Source organism: Sphaerulina musiva (genome assembly GCF_000320565.1).
Source record: "Sphaerulina musiva SO2202 unplaced genomic scaffold SEPMUscaffold_3, whole genome shotgun sequence".
Taxonomy (NCBI): Eukaryota; Fungi; Ascomycota; class Dothideomycetes; order Mycosphaerellales; family Mycosphaerellaceae; genus Sphaerulina; species Sphaerulina musiva.
This window is the reverse complement of record NW_016017385.1, coordinates 1,919,290-1,931,789: the sequence shown is the minus strand read 5'-3', so window position 1 is coordinate 1,931,789 and position 12,500 is coordinate 1,919,290. Positions and strand designations below refer to the sequence as shown.

General features: G+C 54.7%; 4 protein-coding genes across 4 annotated transcripts; 1 reads left to right on the top strand and 3 right to left on the bottom strand.

The window, feature by feature from the left end:
• Nucleotides 1-4,878: 4,878 nt before the first annotated feature.
• On the bottom strand, nt 4,879-5,951 carry SEPMUDRAFT_148288 (sterol-binding-like protein). Its single transcript, XM_016904827.1, has 3 exons — nt 5,603-5,951; nt 5,325-5,531; nt 4,879-5,254 (listed from the first exon to the last, which is right to left on the bottom strand). The coding sequence occupies exons 1-3, from the start codon at nt 5,616-5,618 to the stop codon at nt 5,091-5,093; spliced, it is 387 nt and encodes a 128-aa protein (XP_016762751.1). The 5' UTR covers nt 5,619-5,951; the 3' UTR covers nt 4,879-5,090.
• SEPMUDRAFT_124751 (carboxyvinyl-carboxyphosphonate phosphorylmutase) lies at nt 5,944-8,488 on the top strand. Its single transcript, XM_016901933.1, has 2 exons — nt 5,944-7,815; nt 7,872-8,488. Exon 1 carries the CDS (start codon nt 6,265-6,267, stop codon nt 7,213-7,215), a length of 951 nt encoding a protein of 316 aa, XP_016762749.1. The 5' UTR covers nt 5,944-6,264; the 3' UTR covers nt 7,216-7,815; nt 7,872-8,488.
• SEPMUDRAFT_41384 (bZIP transcription factor) lies at nt 7,734-8,116 on the bottom strand (the record flags this gene model as incomplete). Its single annotated transcript, XM_016908827.1, has 2 exons — nt 7,734-7,815; nt 7,872-8,116. 2 exons carry the CDS (start codon nt 8,114-8,116, stop codon nt 7,734-7,736), a joined length of 327 nt encoding a protein of 108 aa, XP_016762750.1.
• Nucleotides 8,489-10,506: 2,018 nt separating the features above from the next.
• On the bottom strand, nt 10,507-12,450 carry SEPMUDRAFT_148287 (bleomycin hydrolase). The gene is made up of 2 exons (XM_016904826.1): nt 11,666-12,450; nt 10,507-11,501 (listed from the first exon to the last, which is right to left on the bottom strand). Exons 1-2 carry the CDS (start codon nt 12,350-12,352, stop codon nt 10,602-10,604), a joined length of 1,587 nt encoding a protein of 528 aa, XP_016762748.1. The 5' UTR covers nt 12,353-12,450; the 3' UTR covers nt 10,507-10,601.
• Between the last annotated feature and the right edge of the window lie 50 nt (nt 12,451-12,500).

Sequence of the window (12,500 nt, the reverse complement as noted above, 5' to 3'; positions counted from 1 at the left end):
AGCGGCCGGCGTGGTAGTGGCCGTTGCGTTGCCAAACTGCAATGGTGTTTTGGGCGTCCAGGTCTTGTCTCCAGGACCTTGAGCCTTCTCGACTGTGGCAGCAGTAGCTGGCTTGGGGGTCGCAGGCGCGATCGAAAAGGACGGTACACTCTTCGCCGCCTCTTCAGCCTGACGACGCTTCTCTTCTTGCTTTGCCGCGTCTCTCTTCGCCCACTGCTCTTCGGTCTCTTCATCGCTGTCGTAATCAGCATCCTTGCGCTTCTGGCGTTCGATCTCTTCTTGCTTCTTGGCCAACGCGCCGAAAGAGGACAAGAAGCTGCCACCAGGGGCGGCGGTGGATAGGGTGGGCTTGAAACCTCCAGCACTGGGTGTTGCCGCATTGCCTAGAGATGGCTTGAAGCCACCGGATGCCGGCGTGGCCTCTGCATTCGAGGTAGATGCCGAGAAAAGTGACTTAGTAGAGGGTGTAAAGCCGGTCGAGGCTGTAGGCTCTGCAGATTTGGCCATGGCTTGCCTGTCAAGCGTTGATGCGAACAGCTTGGCTGTGTTGCTAGCGTTCTCGGGGAGCTTGGGGTACGAGGCTGGCTCACCGTTAGGCTTGCTACGCTTCTCTGTAGCTGGCTCTCGAGACGGATGGTTGACATCTTCTTCGAAGGATCGCTTCTTCGAAGGTGCGGTAGCAGGTGCGGTGGCAGGTGCTTTACTGGACAATGAGGTACTCGAGCCGGCATTTGGTGTTTGCACAGGCTGAGCAGTACTAGCAAATGCCGAAGCTGTGGTCGCAGATGACGACGAGTCATTGGATGGTGCTGCTGGAGCCGGGATTCCTTTGCACAAGGTCTGGTAGGACGATTTCTGTGCACCAGGCGCAGTGCTAAGCTCACTTTCAGAAGGTGCGGGTCGACCAAGGATCAGTGCCGCTGTCTTCGATGCATAAAGAAATGTCGCACTCCAGTCCGAGTCGGCTTGCTGATTGTGTAGGTGTGCAAGGAGGCCCTCATTCAGTGCCTTCATCATTTTTCTCTGCGAATCGTTCAGGTCTGTCGAGGATGTAGCCACGGGCAAGCTCGCTGCTGTGCTGCTTGCAATCGCCGGAAAGGCTTGCGGCACAGGGGTAGTTACTGAAGGAGCCTTGAATGATACTGCTGGTGCGGCAGGTGCCACGGCTGGGGTTGATGGGGTCGTGGACGCAGTTTGTGCGAAAATGTTCGTTGGCGCTGGCGCTCTGGGGGTTTCGTCGTCTGCTTGCGCTGGGGATGGCTGCGAGAACTGAGATGGCCTAGGAGTAGCGGACATGCCAGATGAGAAAAGTGGTTTGGCAGTAGAAGATGCCACTGGCGTGTTCGTGGATAATGGCGCCTTTGGCGTCTCTGCAGTCTGCGGCTCGTTGATGCGATCAAACAGCGATCGAGGTGGTTGTGCTGCTGGCGTGCTCGAGACTGTCGCAGTGCCGGCGGAAGAGCCAATAGAGGAGGGTGCTGCATCGGGTGCGTTCGTGCTTTTATTCTGTTCACTGGCAGAGTTTGCAAAGAGATTCACCTGAGGCTTCGGAGCTGCGCTGTTGGCGAAGATGTTGGCTGCTGGCTTAGTCATGGTTTGGAAGCCTCCAAAGTCGGCAGGGGGGAATGCATTTGTTGGCTGCTTCTCGCTAGCCTTTTCTGCGGCGGCACTTGACGTTTCGGGTTCGTCGTCTTCACCATTGTAAACTTGCTTGGGGTCGGCGGAGGAAAAGTTGAAATTGCTGGCGCCAGAGGGTTTCTTTGGCAAATGATCGAAAATGCTGCCACCATTATTGGTAGGCTCATTCGGTGCGATCTTGGAGCCGAAGAGTCCGCTGACTGGTGCGCTGGCACTCGTCGACCCGAACAGCCCTTGGGAAGGCGCGGCAGATTGTGCTGGCGGTGGCTGACCAAACATGCTTGAGCTGGCCTTGGTTGTCTGCACTTGCGGCTGCGAAGGCGCGGCAGATTGTGCTGGCGGTGGCTGACCAAACATGCTTGAGCTGGCCTTGGGTGTCTGCACTTGCGGCTGCGAAGGCGCGGCAGAGTGTGCTGGCGGTGGCTGACCAAACATGCTTGAGCTGGCCTTGGGTGTCTGCACTTGCGGCTGCGAAGGCGCGGCAGATTGTGCTGGCGGTGGCTGACCAAACATGCTTGAGCTGGCCTTGGGTGTCTGCACTTGCGGCTGCGAAGCTGGAAACAGTGACTTGCTGCTATTCTCGGCTTGCATCTGAGCAGAGCCATCATTGGGACGGGCAAAAGGCTTGAATCCGCTTTCGTTCTCAGGTGCTTTGGACTGTGCTTTGGACTGTCCGAAGCCTGAGAATACGCTACTGCCTTTGTTTCCAGTCTCTTGTGGCTTTGGCCCAAACAGACTCTTGGGGGCTTGTTCTGGCGCCTTTGTCGCGAATGTATTGCCAAACCCTGGTGTAGAGGCTCTACTGGAGTCTTGGGCCTGTTGCCCAAAGATCGAACCATTCGATTTATTCTCTTGCGTCTTTTGACCAAAGCCAGGGAAGCCATTGCCGCCCATCCCGGTGTCCATGCCGGTCTGGTTGACTGGTTGTGACGAGTTGCCGAAGCCGGCGAAGCTGGCGCTAAGGGTGGTCATGCCGTTCTGTTGTGAAGGCTGGCTCTGAGTCTGTCCGAAGGAAAAACTAGGCGTCTTGCTCTGCTGTGAGGGTTGGTTGAACAGGGAGTTCGGGGCGCCGAAACCATTCTGCTGTGGCTGGTTTGCTGTAGTCATGAAGCCGCCAAAGGCAGGCGCGGACGACTGCGAAAAGATGGGGTTCATGCCGCTCTGCTGAGGCGCTGGCGCGGACTGGCCGAACGTGAAGCTGCTGCCGCTCGCCTGTTGCGGCTGTTGTGCGGTGAAGTTGAAGCCTTGCGCAAATGGGTTTGCGGCGAAGCCGCTCTGCGGCTGCACAGCGGGGCTATCACTTCGGCCGCGATCCGTGCGTGCCTTAGGCTTTAAAAGCCTATTGTCAACATTAGTTTCGGTTGTGTCCATCCGGTCCTGGTCGTCTATGTCCATGTAGTCGTCCATCTCGACGATGTTGTCGACGACCTGATTGCCCCTGGCAGCCTCCCCAGCAGCCTCCTGGTTGTCGATGCCCATGTCGTGGTCGGCATTGGCGGCCTGGTTGCCATTTCTGGCTGGAGCGACTGGAGCAACTGGAGCGAAAAGAGCTCGTGCGGCTGCGGCGCGTCGTGCGGCGGCGCCGCGTGATGAGGCGGCGGCGCGTGCTGAGGCCATGGCGGTTGGGGTGGCGAGGGCGAGTGATGCGGCGGCACCGCGTGATGCGGCGGCGGCGAATGGTGCGGCGGCGGCGAGTGGTGCGGCGGCGGCGGGTGGTGCGGCGGCGGCGGGTGGTGCGGCGGCGGCGGGTGGTGTGGCGACGGCGGGTGGTGCGGCGGCGACAAGTGGTGCGGCGCCGGGTGCTGGCGTGAAAGCCATGGCGAGCGCCCTGTTGGCATTTGCTGGTGGTGGCACCGGTGCCATGGTGGGTGGGTGGGTGGGTGGTGGCGTCAGTGGTGGTGTCGGTGGTGTTGTCGGTGGTGGTGTGGTGGTCTTGCTGGTGGTGGTGATAGCGGTGGTGGTGTCGGTGTGGAGAGTTACGAATTGATATCGTGGAGAGAGAAGAAAGTGTTTATATCCTCCCATCATCACAATAGCATGCGAGAATTGCTATTGTCATGATTGACAGATCCACTCCCAGCCCCCTCCGCCATTGTCGTAGGCCATGACTCCAAAGATCCCCGAAAGGTACCCAAGCCGTACAATAGATGACCACAGTTGCCAACAATAAGAAGCATGAAGCCGGAGAACAACAATAGGGTCTTGCCATTTTCGTTCATTGTGGTATGCCGAATCGCCAGTGGATTGCCATAAACCAAGCTCATTCAGATGCAATAAAGTGACCAATGCTATTATGGCTGAACATGACATGAATGGGTAGCATTGCTGCCAGGCTTGTCCATTTTCGTGTGCCGGGTCACCAAAAGCTCGAAAAGCACCAAGCCATTCCGGGTACATCCAGGCCGCCGAAAATCCGGAATATGCAACCAGGCCGCCGACAATAGGGACAATCACAGTGTAGAACAATAGGGAGTGTGTGTGTACTTACTTTCTTCTCGCCAACTGTGCCGCAGTGGCCTGAACAGGCTTGTCATTGCCATCCATGTCTACTGGAGGTGCTCCTCCGTATCGTTCGTCGCCGCCCCAATCGCCGGCGTTTCGCTTGTTCATATTATGCGCGCGTCCGCAGCGCGACTCCGCGAGGATGCGTCCTGCGTAATGCAGGCTGATGAAGTGGTGGTGGATTCGATGCGGTTATGCGCGAATGTTCGAAGAAGGCGTCGCCGAGTCGTGTTCGCAGTGATGTTGCAGCAGGAAGACGCGCTCGCGGTGTGGTTGTTGTGTCAAGGAGAGTCTGCCATGCGCGAAGTTGGCTCTTTACGCGCTTCGTGGACGTGTCGTGTGGGGAGGGAATTTCTCGAGCCGTTGCATTCACTGGCATCAGAGAAGGTGAAGTTGGGAGAAGTCGCCGAAGGTAAAACTAATAAACGAAGCGGGCGCTCCCGCCGAACCTCTCTCCCGATGGACCCGATCTGTTCGCGACGGCTAAGAACAACCACACGCGCGGTTCTCCTGAGAAGGAATACTTTTCACGTTCCTCTGTCTCCGACGAGTATTTAGATGCTGATAACGCGACGTGACGGGCAGCTTGAGCTTTGGCTGTCGCATGAAGGTCGCGTGCGATCGGCACTTGACGTGTCCGCTTGTGAAACACAACAATGAGCGCCCACGGCCGGCATGCAAAGTGAAGTTGAGCAAGATCTAGCAATATTGCGGTAAGGTGAGAACAGGACGATAGCTGGGTTACCCAGAGCTCACAAGTTACCTGGTATCATCAAGAGCGCAATAGGCACACGGGAATATGAATTCAGCCAGATTCAGCCACATTGACTGCCATTCTGGCATCAACTTTTCCTCCCTAGACTACCCAATGCACATCGTGTGGTGTCCTGAAGAAACTTCTCTGCCCGCTATATCATACCCATGTCCAAAATGCAGTCCAGTCCTTCCGTCTAGAGCTTAGCCTTCGTCTGAGCCTTCTTGAGGATAGGCTCCATCTTTGTAGCCTTCATCACAGCTCCCTTAACCTTGAGTTTACCACTCATGAACAGCTTCTGTGCGTTGGCCTTGCCAGATACAAGCTTGGCAAAGTTCTCATCGGAGAGGTTCAGGGTGACTATAGTATCAGGTCAATGCTCTGCTCCGCTCCCATCTTTGACGAGGTCCGGGTATTCATGTATACTGACCATCAGCTTTCTTGCCGCTCGGCGCCAGACCTTCGCCGACATTCCCAGTCTCCTTCAAATCCAGGTGCCATGCCTTCTCATGTCCCTGAGCGTTCTTCAAGTTGAATGCGAAAATGGCGTTTCCCTGCTTGACAGCGTCCTTCTTGTCTTTCTCGCTGGAGAGAGCGGCGGCAATCGTGTCAAATGCCTCGGAGGAGGGAAATGCATCTGCGCGCATCGTCAGAAAAGCTGTATCATCGGCCTTGCCTGCTCTCCCGCAAGAACTGTATGCTGCTCACCGTCTTTGAGACCCATCTTGTTTGTACGGCTAGATATGTGGTGGTGATGAAATAGAGCTGAAAGCGAGACGTTTGTCGTGACAATGAACTTCGTTAATGGAACGGATACCCAGACCGTGCAGACGATGAGGCGCTGATGCTTATATTTGACCTCGAGGCGGTTCAGTTCAGCCCAGGAGTGCTCCCGCGAATGACTTCGTTACGTCTATCTCAGAGATACCGCGGCACGATCGCAAACCTTGTCAAGCCCCGGATCTGCATGTGAGAGCGGGCGGTTCACGTCAGTCATGATCAGTGGGCCACGCGATCTCTGTCTTTCACCTCCTTGCGCTCGGGCTGTGTTTCTTTCACTTCCAGCTGGCCTCCTGCGAGAGCGTGGCGATGATCTCGAATTCCCATGGTTAGGTACGTATACGCAAGAAATTTTCGCAGCATTTGAGTCAGCAACAGCGTGTGTTCAGTGCAGCAGAGCTCCGCAATCGGCGCAAGGCCTTCATAATTAAAACCACGCCTGCATCTCTATTCACTGCACAGGCCTATAGATCTACGTAGGTGTCGGTGGAAACTCAAGAGGAAACACGAATATTCTTATATTACCAGAAGTACGGAAGGACGGGAGCTTCAGCACTGCTGCACTCAGCATCACATTGAATCACGAAGCAATGGCCGCAGCAGACATGACCTACAGCACCGAAAAGCCGACAGGCATTTCAGGCGCCACTCGATTACGAGAAATGCTATCCGATCCCACAAAGACTGTTGTCGCACCTGGAGTTTACGATGGCATTACTGCCCGCCTAGCTCTCTCCGCAGGTTTTGATTGTCTCTACATGACTGGAGCAGGAACATCCATGTCTCGCCTCGGAATGGCAGACTTGGGGCTGGCAACCTTCAATGACATGCACCAAAACGCTGCCATGATCGCCTCCATAGATCCCGCAGTTCCTGTCATCGCCGACGCAGACACAGGGTATGGAGGTCCGATCAATATCGCAAGAACTGTCCAGAGCTATGCGAGGGCTGGCGTTGCTGGCCTTCATATAGAAGACCAGGTCCAAGAAAAGCGATGTGGGCATTTGAGTGGAAAGCTGTTAGTGGATCGTAATGTATACTACAATCGATTGAGAGCAGCGTGCAAGGCGAGAGATGACAGTCGAGATGATATTCTCATCATTGCTAGGACTGATGCCAGAGCTGGTAAAGATACCAAGGGAAATGGGGGCTTCGAAGAGGCCATTGCGCGTTTGACTGAGGCGGCGAGTATTGGTGTGGATGCACTCTTTTTTGAGGCAATTCAGGATGTGGAAGAAGCGCAGCAGGTTATCAAACTCCTGCCCAAGATTCCGGTTCTCCTCAATATGGTACAAGGAGGCAAGACACCGCAGATCAGCACCGACGAGGCGAACAGGCTAGGGTTCAGGATTGTGATCTGGCCATGTTTGGGCATGGAAGCTGTGATACCTGCCTTCAAAAAGTCATTGCAGTCATTGAAAGAGACTGGTCAGGCGCCTGCCAAGGAGAATATGGGACCAAGCGCGTTATTCGAGGTATGCGGGCTGCGTGATCTGATGGCCTTTGATGAGAGTGTTGGTGGCAACGCGTATGCTCGATGAGGTGATGGCGGCGGCGTTTTAAGACTGACATTATAACTATTGTTACAGCGAGCTATCGTCTTCATGCCTCCTGATCATAGTGCACAACCTGAACTGCAGTATCAACCCTTCGTCCGCGTCTCATGACAGTAGACGTCAATGATCTTCGCATGAGGACGCTCATTGCTCCCCAATTCTGATGAAGCAATTGTTGTCGGCACCAGCGCTTTCATGCAACACGGGCATGCACTTCAGAATACCTGGCAAGGGTCGAAGGAGGGTAGCCAGGAAGATAGTTGCCACAGTCCTTAATATGGAAGCTGTTCGACTCTGTCTGAGAGCAGTATGCCGCCAAGGTGCGGAAAAATGATGGTACACGCGAATGCTCCACTCGTGCCCAAACCCAAGTACTCCTCTAATGCAGTCGCCGATTAAGCGATGATGATGCAGATTCCTTCGCCTGCAAGTCGACAATTCGCGCCACGCTAATGCTGCGATATGGGCAGCAGACAGTAATAGTACCACGCATTGTTGAGCGTTCAACTCCTGGCTTTGCCCTTTTTCGATTTCGAGGGCGCCGTTGAAGTGATTTTAGACGTCTGCATGAGCTCGCCGATATATCTGGGTTCAGGTGGTGAGCATATATTGTGAACATGGGCTGGGCGTGGTACACTCACGATTGCAGAAACTTGTTCCCGCCCTCGAGCTTCTCGTGCTCGCTCTTCACCGTCTCCACTCGATCCACGATGGCCTGCAAGCTCATCTGGAGTAGTTTGGCCTGCTCAATGAGGTCTTTGCGGGCCTCCTCGCTAAGTTTATCGACCTCTTCGCTATTCCTTCGCGGCGACATCGTTCGCACATCGTTCTCGTCGAAGTCGGGCTCCACGACGACTGTAGTGGCCGACTCACGCGACACAATCATCGTACCGCTACTCTTCCTACTGCCAATCTTTGGCCGGCCAATCCGTGCAGTTGTGGCGTCGTCTTCGCTCACCGCAGCACTCGACTCTGGTGAGGAGGAGATGGGTGAGGGCATGTCGTGTGCATGTAGTGTCGGCTCCCCGATTGAGGGCACGGTATAGGCGTCTGAGGTCATGGTCCGAGTCTGGAGGTTGCTGACCAGCGCTGGATGTGCAGGCTCAAGAGTACAGCGGCATGTGGTTTGATCGACTACCCAAATGGCGAGTATCGGTCAGAGGGTGCGCGTCGGGGGAGTGCGGTGAGCAGACAATCGGACGGCGGCACGAAATGCAGCGCGGAGGCAGGGTCCCAAGACGGCTACCGTAGTACCGTGCCGTACCCTCGTTCAGAGCAGTTTAGCGCAACGCAACGTGCAGAGGGTCGCGATGATGGGGGGGGGGGAGGGCGAGGGGAGGGGATATGTGCAGTGATGGGGGAGGCGATGGAATGGGATGATGAGTGGGAGATGGTGGGTGGCAGGTGGGAGGTGGGTTGTAGATGGACGATGGATGTGCCGCTAAGACGTTGCACCGAATCCAACGAATCCAACGCGCTTGAGGTGAGGTGATGCCAGGGAGACAGGCAGAGGGAGAGAATGAGAGTGGAGGAGGGAGGGACAGCGGGCAGGGCAAGGCAGGGCAGGGCAAGGTCCGTCGTTGCATCAGGTAGACCGTAGAACTGCTAGGGGTCTCAGGCTTGCAGCGCAGCAATGACATCGTCTGCAGGCATTCATGCGTTTGTGGCGCATACAAGCTTCTGCCTTGGCCGCTTTCGGGTGGGTCGGGAGAAGAGCACGACACGAAATTCACGAAAACACCCACAGCACCCCCCTCGGACGACCTGCCGCCGAAATAACGTCGGTGTCGTCCACACACACCGCAATCTCAGCATCACCCTGCCGGCACCTCTCACTCACCTCACCTCATCCACCCACCCACCTACCACCCACCACCCACCACCCACTTACCTCCCTCCCTACCCACCCGGTCTGGTTGCGTGATGCCCGCCTGCCGCTCACAGCACACACCAGACGTGGAGGACCGGGCGGCTGTGATATTACATCATCAACCCTCTCATCCGTCTGCCAGGGCGACCGACAGAGGGCATGATTCTTGGTGCGAGTCACGAGGGCGGTAGCTAAAACAGCGCAGACAAGTCCTCCAGGGCTCCAGGCGTCCGCTGCGCCGACGTCACTGTCCAGGATGAGTGTAGGGAAACGGGCGAGGATCATCATCAGGACTCATGGCATTCGCAGGGGCCCATGGCTTCGACGATTTGGGCTGACGCTGTCGTAGCGACTGCCGACGCTGCCCGTTGCCCGCTGCCCGCTGCTCCTGCGACCGCCAGCGACACCGCGCTGCGAAGTCCGTTGCGTCCACGCAGTGGAAAGAACGACAGTGATTGACCCGCCAGCACTTCAGCTCGAAGAAATGAAAAGTGTGGCACCAGAATCGATACCCACGCGCCGCCAGCGATAACACTGTGAGCCAAGGCGAGGATGGAACAGTGCCCTGCATTTGCAGGGGTCTGGAGACTGCACAGTGCTGGCTGCAGCGGTACGTCCGGGGTGTACGATCGTCGCATAATTCTTTCCGAAGGCAATCAGAAGCCGCGGGACGGCGCAAGTCAAGCCATCGAAAAAACGCCTCTGGGCTGCCACATGTCTGGCAGATGGCAGATCTGAAACCCTCCCCGGATGTCACATACACCACAGCTCTTTATTGAACAGCGGTAATTTTTTTTTTCTTCACAGCGACTCCTTGCAATATGACTACCATCGATGACACGAACAGAATGTAGCCCTCCGCGACTCGCCCACGTGATTCAAGAGATCAACAGAGGCGTGTCCGGAGTCCCTAGACCGTCGGAGAATGAGACAGGCATTGGCCCCGTTGGACTCGGCATTCAGCAACGTCGAAAGATGCGCTAAGCAGTTGTCATTCGGCTCACGCATCATGATGACCACTTGACCAGATCAACGACCGCATGGGTACTTGATGAAGCCAGCAACGAGATCAGCATCATCAGCCAACGAATGCTGGAAACAGAGCCAAGAATATTTCTGCGTCCATTCCAAGGGCAAGGCGGCGATATGGCGCGCTTTCCAGCTTTGTATGGCATGTATAAGAACTTGGCGCTGGTGTGTTCTGCACTTGGAGCATCGTATAATCGTATTCATTTGGTCGTTTTGTTGAGGGGTAAGACTATTTTGGGGCCTATCACGCAACTTTGCGAGTACAGGTCAGGTATGTACCTAGCGACAAAGAATCAGCTCCTGCTGAGAGAGGTTGGTATGACACTTATGCAGCCGGTTTCACTGCTGTCCACAAGAGGTAAAGTGAAGTGAAGATCATTCATCATGGTATAGTCATTTGACAAATATCAACTTCCAGAGCAAGTCCCGCATGATCAAAGCTACCTACCTACCTTCTAGCTACTAGGCTACATTAAGCCAGCGCACCCATGGGATCCCACAAGGGCAACACCTTTGCTTCCTGCTTCAACACATCTCTCACACTCTTGGCCAACACACTCGGATCAACCACGGCCTGGTACACAAACTGATCGAGCCACTTATCAGACATGACAAAGTATCCATTTGTCCCTGCAGTCTCCGACCAGCTATTCTCCACACGCCACCGAATAGGCTTGTTGTCTTCGTCCAAGTGCACAGCGGTCAACACCATGGCGTGAGTCATTGCACTTTCACCTGTGAGGAGCCGTTCAGCTTTGGTCAGACCCAGCTTGATATTGAATCCGAGCTCGTAGTCGACGAGATCTGTATCCATGATGCCCGCACGCGAATCCGATTGCTTGCCGACGTCGGAACCGAAGAAGATGGGAAGTCCTTTCTGTAACATTGCCACGCACGCGTGCTTCAATACGCCGATTTCGACGTTGACGTAGGTGATGGGACGGCCGTCCCAGACGTTGCCGAGATGGTCGACGGTGAGCAGACGGTTGTACTCGTTTCGGGGATCATGGACGAGGGATATGAAGCGTTTCACGTGAGTGGTATTGGCAAATTCGGTAGGTGTGAGAGAGATGGACTTGAAGGTGTTGTTTGCGTCGTAGAATTCCCACGTGAACTTTTGATCCACGGCAGGAGGTGGTCCGAGGCAGAGAGTGAGGATGCGAACGACGTCTTGCATCATTTTCTCCTTGGCTTCGGCAATCTTCGTCGTTGATGCAGACGCGGAAACGAGAGCTCGCAGACGCAGGCCATCCTCTCGAAGTTTGGTAGTCAGTGTCCGGTCCATGACTGCACTGTTTTGCGCGTTCCAAGAGTCCGGGTACATTGTCTGTGGCACGATACCATACTTGTCGACCAAATTGACAATCATATCCTAGAGACGCAAGCATCATCATCAATCAGCAGGTAATAATCATGTAAATTTTTTGGATGAATCGCGAGGAAAAGAAAAAGAAAAAGAAAAAGAAAAGGAAAAAAAAAGAAAAGAAAAGAAAAGAAAAATCCGATAATGAAACGCCAAAGGTGCATAATACATACCCATTGTCCCCCATCCCCCACAGGACTCGCATTCAACGCACTCACCAACCTCCCATCCACATCCTCACCGTCAACAGTATCCAAAATAGACTCCAAAAAATAATTCGCCTTTTCCACTTTATCCCAAAAAAACAAATATGCCTGCGACAGTTCAAATCGCGGAATATTATATTTCTGCTGAATGGCCACACGAAAGACATTTGTGGCAGCAAAAATCCAACAACGTCCACTACTGCGCTGATTCGTCACGGGGGATCCCTCAAAAGGGATTTTGACGTTGAAATATTGCGTATCGCGGATCAGAGTTGCTGGTTTTTCGAGAATGGTTGCCGGGTTGTGCGAGGAGAGGGCGGAGAGGCCGAGGCGGTTTTTGGGGTCTTGGAGAATGTGGAGGACGTAGGCTTGTGTGTTGGAGGTGTCGATGTGGGAGATGTTGGAGGAGGGGGAGGGAAAGATGTGTCTTGTTGTTACTGTTGTTGTTGCGGAAGGCTTCTTGCTGCTGCTGCTGCTGTCTGCTTGATCATCATCATCATCATCATCCTCATTGATTCGGAAAGCGTCGAATTTCTCGTCCAAGCTCATGGAAGGATGAGAAGAAGGAGGAGCTTCGCGGGGCACGTTGCGGCGTGGATCTCGTTTGGAAATGGAGCGGGCTGGCACGACGGGTGTGGACGCTGCAGTGCCCATGGTTGAAAGTTCTGCGTCTAGCGTGTGATGGTGATGATGATGATAAATCGTGGTATGATACCTATGATATGACACGAGATGGCGAGAAGAAGAAGAGAGAGGCGAAAGAGAGAGAGAGAGAGAGAGAGAGAGAGAGAGAAGAAGAGAC

Bases quoted from the DNA above. Each gene is read 5' to 3' on its own strand.
- SEPMUDRAFT_148288 (XM_016904827.1), bottom strand. The intron at 5,255-5,324 runs GTCAGTATACAT...CTGATACTATAG, and splicing joins GAGCGGCAAGAAAGCTGATG to TCACCCTGAACCTCTCCGAT.
- SEPMUDRAFT_124751 (XM_016901933.1), top strand. From the start codon at position 6,265: ATGGCCGCAGCAGACATGACCTACAGCACCGAAAAGCCGACAGGCATT.
- SEPMUDRAFT_148287 (XM_016904826.1), bottom strand. From the start codon at position 12,352: ATGGGCACTGCAGCGTCCACACCCGTCGTGCCAGCCCGCTCCATTTCC. The intron at 11,502-11,665 runs GTATGTATTATG...TTGCGTCTCTAG, and splicing joins TGGGGGATGGGGGACAATGG to GATATGATTGTCAATTTGGT.